At 44.5% G+C, this 10202-nt stretch overlaps 1 protein-coding gene across 1 annotated transcript in view; it reads left to right on the forward strand.

Annotated features, from left to right (window-relative positions):
- CASC3 (cancer susceptibility candidate 3) overlaps positions 1-9004 on the forward strand; it is a 16137-nt gene extending 7133 nt beyond the window's left edge. Inside the window, 10 exon segments of the mRNA XM_006774434.2 lie at positions 1-49; positions 564-740; positions 888-1576; positions 3742-3806; positions 4314-4428; positions 4668-4766; positions 4993-5207; positions 6022-6144; positions 6326-6389; positions 7366-9004. The exon segment at positions 1-49 is cut by the window's left edge and continues 37 nt beyond it. Of these exon segments, the coding sequence (XP_006774497.1) occupies positions 1-49; positions 564-740; positions 888-1576; positions 3742-3806; positions 4314-4428; positions 4668-4766; positions 4993-5207; positions 6022-6144; positions 6326-6349 (1556 nt within the window). The 3' untranslated portion in view covers positions 6350-6389; positions 7366-9004.
- Positions 9005-10202: the final 1198 nt, after the last annotated feature.

Raw genomic sequence — 10202 nt, forward strand, 5'->3', positions numbered from 1 at the left:
TCTTCTTTGAGCATGATCTTCGAGGGCAAACTCAGGAGGAGGAAGTCAGGTAACAGCTACTTGCTGCTACTGTTTTTAGTATGAATTTAGTGTTTATTGTATGCTAGGCACTTTGCTGGAGTACTTTACCTACATTCATAACATTTTTAAAGTAAGTATTACCTCTTGTACAAATGAGGAAAGTGACGCTTAGAATATTTGGTAACTCTTGGTGCAGCAGCTAGGATCCACACCTACCCTTCCACTTGCCTTCCTTAATCTGAGGCTCAAGGCCTCTGGGATATTAAGTATTTGCATGGACTGCCTTATAGTAGAGAGGTGTTCCCAAGGTGCTGAGTAGTTTGAAGTGAAATCTTTCTTTATTTCTGTTCTTGTTGCATTTGAGCCCAGCAGGCCCTGAGGTGCTGATTCGCTCTTGCTTTCGGGAGGCCTGTTTTACAGCTGGAACGATGGAAGGACTACATGAAGTTTCTTCTGATTCCATGCCAACCCTGTTTGTTTCATGAACATCTTTACTTGACAGATTCTGCCAACCTAAGACACTTTTTCCTGGTTTTATCCAGACCCAAGGGGCGTCAGCGAAAGCTGTGGAAGGATGAGGGTCGCTGGGAGCATGACAAGTTCCGGGAAGATGAGCAGGCCCCAAAGTCACGACAGGAGCTCATTGCTCTTTATGGATATGACATCCGTTCAGCTCACAATCCTGATGACATCAAACCCCGAAGAATCCGGAAGCCCAGGTGAGGAAGTTTTGGAGCCTAGACTATTGATATTGTAGAAAGAACTCTGCCTTTTTAAATACCATTCCAGCAAATAATTGAATGGGTGAGGAATATGGGACATCTTCCTCACCTTCAGTTTAAGACTTTTTTATTCCATTTATTCAGGTTTGGGAGTCCTCCACAAAGAGATCCAAATTGGATTGGTGAGCGACCAAACAAGTCTCATCGCCACCAGGGTCCTGGGGGGACCCTACCACCAAGGACATTTATCAATAGGAAAGCTGCAGGTACAGGTCGCATGTCTGCTCCCAGGAACTACTCTCGATCTGGGAGCTTCAAGGAAGGTCGTGCTGGATTTAGGCCTACGGAGACTGGTGGACAGCATGGTGGCCGGTCTGGTGAGACTGTTAAGCATGAGAGTAGTTACCGGTCACGGCGCCTGGAGCAGACTCCTGTGCGGGATCTGTCTCCAGAAGCAGACGTTCAAGTGCTTGGCAGTCCTGAGAAGGAAGAGGTGGCCTCAGAGATACCAGCTCCTGCTCCTGCTCCTGACACTGCACCACCGCCCCCTGACAGACCTGTTGAGAAGAAATCCTATTCCCGTGTAAGAAGAACCAGAATCAAAGCTGGAGATGCAGTCAAGATTTCAGAGGAGATGCCTCCTCTACCTGAAGGGCTGACCCCCACACCTCAAGTTCCAGAAACTACTCCTTCCCCTGCTAAGACTGGGAACTGGGAGGCTCCAGTGGATTCTACTACAAGTGGACTTGAGCAAGACGTGGCACAACTGAATATAACAGAACAGAATTGGAATCCAGGGCAACCTCCATTTCTGCAACCACGTGAACTTCGGGGTAGGTACCTTAGAATTAGTAACTAGATCCCCCCACACACACACACCTTTGCAACACTGGGTTTAGGGCATGGGACTTAATCTCAGGGATGTGGTGTCTGATGAATATCTGTGTTTTCATTAACCGCAAAAAAAAGATGGATTCCTAGATATATTCATCCAAGGACCTCATAGCAGTTTTATCTGTTATCTAAGACTATCCTACTACCTTGCCTGCTATTAACCAATAATGATAATGAGTTCCTGGCCCTGGCTGGCGAGGCTCAGTAGGTTGGAGTATTGTCCCATATACCTAAAGGTGGTGGGTTCTATTCCCGGTCAGGGTATGTACCTAGGTTGCAGGTTCTATCCCTTGTCTCAGGGTGCATATGGGAGGCAATCAATTGATGTTTCTCTCACATTGATGTCTCTCTACCCCTCTCCTCCTCTACTCCTCTCCCTCTCTTCCCCTCTCTCTTCCTCCTCCCCCCGCCCCCCGCCCCCTTCTTCCCTCATTCCCCTTCTAAACATCCTGGGTGAGGATTGCGGAAAAAAGTGAGTTCCTAGGTGCAGAATCCTTTAGCACTCTGTAGAATAGTGGAAGAAGAAGACTGTTTTTACTGTTTGAGCTGAGCTAAGGTTAAAGTTTGAAGGCAGAAACGTATTCATTTGAATTTAGATGGGAATCTTCTAATCTCTTTGAAAAGAAAGTCTCTCTAATTTCCTCAATCTAGAGGCAGGCTACCTAAAAGAACTTTCTGTGATGATGGTGCATTTTTTTTATTTTTCAAATTTATTTATTTATTAATTATTTCAGAGAGGAAGGGAGAGGGAGAGAGAGATAGAAACATCAATGATGAGAGAGAATCATTGATTGGCTGCCTTCTGCACGCCTCACACTGGGGATTGACCCTGCAACCTGGGCATGTGCCCTGACCAGGAATCAAACCGTGACCTCCTGGTTCATGGGCTGACTCTCAATCACTGAGCCATGCCAGCCAGGCATGATGGTGCTTTTGAATACTTGTAATGTGGCCAGAGTGTCTGGGTAACTGACGTTTTAACTTTAAACATTGAAATTTAAATAGCCTCATGTGACTAGTGCAGTGGTCGGCAAACTCATTCATCAACAGAGCCAAATATCAACAGTACAACGATTGAAATTTCTTTTGAGAGCCAAATACTAGTGGATATCATATTGAACAGCATAGTTCTAGAGCAGCCGTGGGCAAACTACGGCCCGCGGGCCGGATCCGGCCCGTTTGAAATGAATAAAACTAAAAAAAAAAAAAGACGGTACCCTTTTATGTAATGATGTTTACTTTGAATTTATATTAGTTCACACAAACACTCCATCTATGCTTTTGTTCCGGCCCTCCGGTCCAGTTTAAGAACCCATTGTGGCCCTCGAGTCAAAAAGTTTGCCCACCCCTGTTCTAGAGACTAGGACCTATCTACCACCCATTTTGCCCATCCTTTGTCTTCCTCCAATCAGATAAATCAAAGAATCTTTTCCCTCGTTTCTGAAATCTAATTTGAACTTACAGGTTGGAAATCCTCATGTAGTCTGGGGGTTTCAGCATCCTTCTCTGGTGTGCATGGTTTTTGAACAGCAAAACCAGTGTCATCTCAACTGGGTCTGGAGTTGATCTTTGGATCAAGGAGCATACCCTTCCATTGATATCTTACTGTCATTGGAAAACTATCTCTAAAAATGTAATCTTTTTTGTTGTTGTTGGTCTGAGTCATTTTCAGCCAGAAGGGAATCTCTCCCCAAGCTTCCAGGCCAGACCTTGGTGGCCAGGGTAGGTTTACAAAACATTCCTCATTTTCCAGTTGTGGCTCAGAAACTCTTGGGCTGATATTTTTTACTGTGTTTGATAATGTAATGTGCTAATTGTAACCTCCCAGTGATTCTGTGCAGGGAATTATTTGGTGGGGAAATTTTGAACTTGTATTTTCTCACTGAAGTAAATTTTTTTTAATTTTCGAAGGCTTTATTGCAGTATTAAGGTGATGGACAATGGGGTCAAATATCCAAATGCTGGCATTGACAGGAAGCAGAGATAGTTTAAAAGGGATTCTGTTAGATTATAAGCAGAAAGCCATTTACTTTATTTTCTTGATGGTATCTGTGAGTCGCACATCTGTCTTCTCTGCAGCGTTGACTTTTTTTGTGTGTTACAGGTATGCACAACCACATACACATGGGAGCAGGACCTCCACCTCAGTTTAACCGGATGGAAGAAATGGTACAGAAAGGGAAAAGGGGTAGATGGAGGAGGGAAAGGGAAATGGGTGTAATAGCTTTTGAAATCACTTTTCCCATCAATGACCTATGTTTTGTTTTTATTATTATTTTTTAAAATAAATTTTTATTGATTTCAGAGAGGGAGAGGAAGAGAGAGATGGAAATATCAATAATGAGAGAGAATCCTTGATTAGCTATCTCCTGCATACCCCACACTGGGGATTGAGCCCACAACCCGGGCATGAGCCCTGACTGGGAATCGAAACGAGACCTGGTTCATAGGTTGATGCTCAACCACAGAGCTCTGCCATCTGGGCACCTGTGTTTTGTTTAATTTGGGTCTCCAGAAATGTAGAGGGTTTAGGTTCAAATTTTGATGTTTTTCACTGATTTTTCAATTCATTTTTAAATACATGCCATATACAAAGTCCCACATAAAGGAGGGTGGGACTTGAAAGAGAGTCAGCCTTCTTGAAGTCTTCTGCTCAGGCCTGTTTCTTTATTTCAGGGTGTCCAGGGTGGGCGAGCCAAACGCTATTCATCTCAGCGGCAGAGACCTGTGCCAGAGCCCCCTGCCCCTCCCGTGCATATCAGTATCATGGAGGGACATTACTATGATCCACGTGAGCTTTTTCCTTAATGTTGGGGTATCTTTTTTGGCTTGGTGAAGCAGACTAAATAGACCAGGCTCCTCCCTTCTGCTTTTCTTTCTGACCTCTCACAGTGGTTGTCATGATCTGGTTGGTGCTTTCTTCACATGGAAAACTGAGAACATCTCTTAAAGGGTTTGGGAGATGGGCAGACTTGTCCATGTGATATGAAGAATGAGAGTTTATGAGAATCCCAATGTGATATTTTACAGTGCAGTTCCAGGGACCAATCTATACCCATGGAGACAGCCCTGCGCCACTGCCTCCTCAGGGCATGATTGTGCAGCCAGAAATGCACCTTCCCCACCCAGGTAAGCATTGCACCTGTCCTTGTGTGCTTCCTGTACATGAGGATGTGTATTGGGGGCTTTACAAACCCCATCCTCCTGAGCTCAGTGCTGCTTGCCTCTGAGGCTGGCCACTCTGGCTGCTTGGGCAACAGAGCTCATGGGTCCATCCTGAGGACTTCCATCCTGAGTCTGTCTACGCTGGAACTGGTCATTTTCTATTTTAATTTGTTTCCCTCTCCTTGTTCAGGTTTACATCCCCATCAGACACCAGCACCTCTGCCCAATCCGGGCCTCTATCCTACACCAGTGTCCATGTCTCCAGGACAGCCACCACCTCAGCAGTTGCTTGCTCCTACTTACTTTTCTGCTCCGGGAGTCATGAACTTTGGTAATCCCAGCTACCCTTATGCTCCAGGAGCACTGCCTCCCCCACCACCACCTCATCTATATCCTAATACACAGGTGAGATGGCTAATGAACAGATTTTTAAATCAGACAGGAATGTGGTATGGGGAGAATGCTCAAGAAATTTGAGAGAGTATTTCAATGCCACTAATTTACATGTGGTGCCCGGGTGCCTCTTAGTGGTCAGCACCTGGAAATGCAGCTTATGTAATGCCCATCATCTGTTTATTCTCTTCCATTTCTTTTTTTATTTTTAAAATTTTTATTGACTTCAGAGAAGAAGAGAGAGGGAGAGAGAGAAACATCAGTGATGAAAGAGAATCATTGATTGGCTGACTTCTTCCTGTATGCCCCCTACTGGGGATCAAGCCCACAACCTGGGCATGCGCTCTTGACCAGAATCAAACCTGGGACTCTCTATTCACTTAGCCAAACCAGCTAGGGCTCTTTCATTTCTTTAATGGTGTTTCATTTAAGTGTTTTAGTATGTCTTAGGTGGCCATTTATTCAACAGCATAAAGAAACCATTGTTTACCAGCCCTGTCTCTCCCTGTACTGCGTAACTCCCCATAAGTTGAAACCATCTGGTATCTAGTGTTATCACTGAGCTGAGGATCTTCCATTTGTCAACTGATGGTAGGAATTAGAGAAAGCTGGGCAGTACTTTGAAGAAATAGGAACTGGAGCATAATTAGACATAGTAAGACAGAAATGAATATTCATTTTATTTTTAAGGGGTGCAGCTTAGAGATTTAAAAAATTATAAATTCCGTAATACTATTTTTTTGAGTCTGAATAATGTTTAATAGTTTTCTATTCATCATAGTTTGGATTAAGTCCTAACTTTCTCTTCTGGCTTTTGGGTGTCCAGGCCCCATCACAGGTATATGGAGGAGTGACTTACTATAACCCCGCCCAGCAGCAGGTGCAGCCAAAGCCCTCACCACCCCGGAGGACTCCCCAGCCAGTCACCATCAAGCCCCCACCACCTGAGGTATGAGAGCTTCTTCCCATGCTTTAGGGCACATCCTACTTCAGTGGGCTTTCCTTTTCTTCAGAAGATTTCCCTTCTGTTCTGAGTGTGTTTTTATTGAAACAGTTGTCTTTTTTTGTCTTTTTTCTTTTCTTGTCTTTTTTTAATGACCTGATAACAGATTCTAACTTTATTATTTCAGGTTGTAAGCAGGGGTTCCAGTTAATATGAATTTCTGAATATTTTAAATCTAACTTAATATAAAAGTAAGTGCACAACTTACTGTGACTCTCATAAAACATTCTTAAAACTAATGCTCATGCTTACTTGTTTAACAATCGCCTAATTAATTCTTTAAGTTGTAAACATGGGTTATCATGGGAGGAGGCTTAATTCCCAAAATTCACTAGTCTTTGTTTTGAGATTGCATTGAACAGGGTTGAAATAGAAAACATTATTAACTTGGCAGGATTTCATTTGGGAAGCTGCAAGGAAAAAAATGCAGGAGGGCATTTTTTATTAAGGAAATCTAAATTTGAGGTGTTACCTCCACCATTAAAAAGAATAAAGTCTTACCATTTGCAACAGTGTGGGTGGACCTACAGGGTATTATGCTAAGTGAAATAAGTCGGAAAGAAAAAGACAAATACCATATGATTTCACTTTTACATGGAATCTAAAGAACAAAATGAAAGAGCAAACCAAGTTGAAACGGACTCATAGATAACAGAGAACAGACTGATGGTTACCAGAGGGGAGGGGTACTTGGGGAACTGGGTGAAAAAGGTGAAGGGATTAAGTACAAATTAGTAGTTATAAAATAGTCATGGGGAATGTAAAGTATAGCATAGGGAATATAGTCACTAATATTGTAATAACTATGTGTGGTGTGCCAGGTGGGTTCTGGAAATATCAGGGGGAACACTATGTCAAATATATGATAGTTTAACCACTATGCTGAACACCTGAAACTAATACAAAATAATATTGAATGAAAGGCCTAATTAAAAATTAAAAAATTATATGTTAAAAAACAAATTTGAGATGTTACGGTTAGAGCCAATTCTAAAGGTCATGGAGGAAAAAGACTATAGGGGTTTTGTTTTTGGCGGGGGGCGGGGGCGGCGGGGGTATTACTTTAAAACACATTATTTAGAATGTGGCTTTTTGAGAGCGACTTATAAATATCAAGAAGGTCCACTAACACCTTGGTGGTTCTTCCCTTTTCCCCACCCCTGTCAGAACAGCAAAGGTGAGAACCCAGGAAAGAAGAGAAATACAGCTGGCTGTCTACTACCAGGAGGGCTTCAAAGATAAAGGGTGGTTCCTACCAGCAAGCAGCTGAATGAGGAGGACCCCTGGCTCCCTCTGAGGACAGGCTCCCTCCTTAGAGACAGGGAGAAACAAGTGGACTTCCTACTGTCTCCACTCTCTGCTGGAGTTAGCTGTGCTCAGAGGAGCAGAGATCAGCCCACATCTAGTCTTCATCTAGAAAACCTCTTCATCACTTGTCCTGGGAAATTCAAATGTCTTCTGCTGCTCCCAGGGAAGCTCCTTCCTGTTTGTTTTGTGTGTGTCTCTGTCTCTGTCTCTGTCTCTGTCTCTCTCTCTCTCTCTCTCTCTCCCCCTCTCTCTCCCTCTCTCTCCCTCTCACCCCCACCCTCACCCCCACCTTTAAATGAAAAAAGTTCATTTTTCTGGTTTGCTGGCTCCTCTGGTTCCCTTTTGGTTCTTCCCTACAATGCAGATAATTGAGAATTGCCAGCTGGTCTTTTCCCACCAGATCTACAGAGAGCTGGCCTTTCAGTTTTGGTTGGACTTTGTTATATATTTGGATTCTCTTAATTTCTCTAAGCTCAAAGTTTGTGGTAGGAGCCCTTCTTCTTGACTTCAGTTTTTAGGAGACTGAGTCTCCGTCATTAGTCTCTGGTAGTCTTCAGGCCTCTACTGAGGATAGAATCTGTACAGTGGGGAGGTATGGCAAATCAGGTGTTTTTGTGAGAAGGGAGGGTAGAGTGAGAGCCTTTGCACCTTAAGGCTATGTATTCACACAGTCCTCAGGGCTCAGTCTTTGAGGTAAGTGGAATTAGAGGACCCTACTTTTCTTATTTCCACCAATCCTAACACACTCCTTTTCCAATTGCTGTGGACCAATGCATCTCTCTAGAGGCAAATATTATCCAGCAAGTAACCTATCCTGTCCTTTATACTTGCTCTTTTTCATGTATTGTCTGCTGCAAGTGTTTCAGGTGTTACTACCTTATTTTCCTCTAGTTCTACTCCTGTCCTTGCAAGCTGAAGAAGAGAGCACCTGGGCTTAAGGCCTCAGGAAGCCAGTCACTTCTGCGGCAGGGGCTCCTTTCCTCCCCATCCACAGCACTGAACCACTTTCCTGCTGCCTCCGTGGAAGAGATTCCTATTATTGCAGCACTTGTGTCTGCCAAGGGTACCTTGGCCACTGTCTCTGTCCTACAGAACTTGAGGGAGAAGGTGGCAGCTGTGTCTCTCCCCAAGTAATGTCAGTTTGTATTCCTTCTCTTAAGCAGCTGGCCTGACCGCTCTTGAGTCCATAGTATGTGGGAGGGAGGAGAGGCACTCAAGCTGTAACCCTAAAGGAGAAAATATCTAAGAGATTCTTCCAGGGGCAGCTGGTGGTTGTGCCTGTGGTAGGCTCTTCCCTTTGCCTTAAACCTGAAGATGTCTCCTCAAGCCTGTGGGCAGCATGCCCAGATTCCCTGACCTGAAGACACTGTGACAGTTGTCTATGTTGGTCCACTGTGTTTCGTTGCAAGAATTTCTTGTTGTTGTTACTGTTTTAAAGGGTACACATTTGTGATCAGTATTGTGACTTGACGATAATAAAATTCAGACTGTAAACTTGGCTTTTTTGCATTCATTTTGATTTGAGAGGGAGGGAAGATGATTTCTTAATTCCCCAGAGTCAGTCACAACTTGAGCCACCTCAAACTTGTGAAACGGAAGCCCACAGAGGTGAGGCTCCCCTGTGAAGCCACAAGTGTGTCTGTACTCCCCATCACTTATCTTTCCAAACCACATTGCCACATGGACTCCAGGATATCCTGCAGTCCCTTAGTTTGGAAGTGTCAGGGACAAAATTTAGTAAGATGCTGCGTACCTATGTGAACATCATATCCCTTAGGCTTGCCTTTGTGTTTAGCAAATAAGTTTTCCCAGGATAATGTGCCAAATGTCAGTACAGCTGTACTGTCCTAGAAGAGGGTGAGGTTCAGCTAGCTTTCTTCTTGAAAAAGACTCACACTGGCACTGAAGTATCAAAGACCACAGTCTAAGAGAGAGGTTCCTGTCAATCAGCACAGGCAGCGTGGAGGGGCAATTGAAAGACCTCTAGCTGTGGCTTATGCTGCCTGTTAATTACCTTTGCCACTGGGCCTGTGATGAGCGCAGGGCAGTTCCTAGCTTTGAGTTGACTGTTTCCTCCAGATCCAGGGTCGGGTGGAAGTTTACTACAGAAGCTATCCACAATGTGGGGGAGCAATTGAATTTAATACGGAGCTGGCAGTATCTGTTCTTGAGTCGCACAAATCTTTGTGCACTGGGGGCATGGACATCATGGCACAACTTAAAATGACAGTTGGAACTCCCCCTTCACCCTTGGGTGGTGTTACAGCCAGAAGACCATGACTTTCCTCACCTCCATCCCCATTCCTCTTCAAATCATGTCAGTTTCCTTCTCTTCTTCCCCATAGAGTGATGGGTATTTCTGGGCCTGATCTGGGGTCATGTAAATAGTGCCAGTCAGCCTTGGGGGTGGCTACTGGCAAGAGGAATGAGCGGTTTAAGATACTTCCCCCTCACCCCTGCCTCTTGCTTCCTCAGATCCCATTGCTCTCTGTTGCCCTGGTAACCAGCTCAGCAAGAAGAAACTCAAGCTCAGCAAAGCCCCCAGGTTCTCTGTCCTCCCTGCCTGCCTCTCTGTGGGCAGAAAAGGAGAGTGTAAGGGCAGATAGAATGGGCCTTAGGTTGCCTTGCCCATCCCCTTCTGGAAGTCCATGGGCTTCTTGCCTGCATCTCCTCGCCGTTGTTAATTATACTACCCT

This window comes from Myotis davidii, unplaced genomic scaffold (genome assembly GCF_000327345.1).
Source record: "Myotis davidii unplaced genomic scaffold, ASM32734v1 scaffold327, whole genome shotgun sequence".
NCBI classification, from domain to species: Eukaryota; Metazoa; Chordata; class Mammalia; order Chiroptera; family Vespertilionidae; genus Myotis; species Myotis davidii.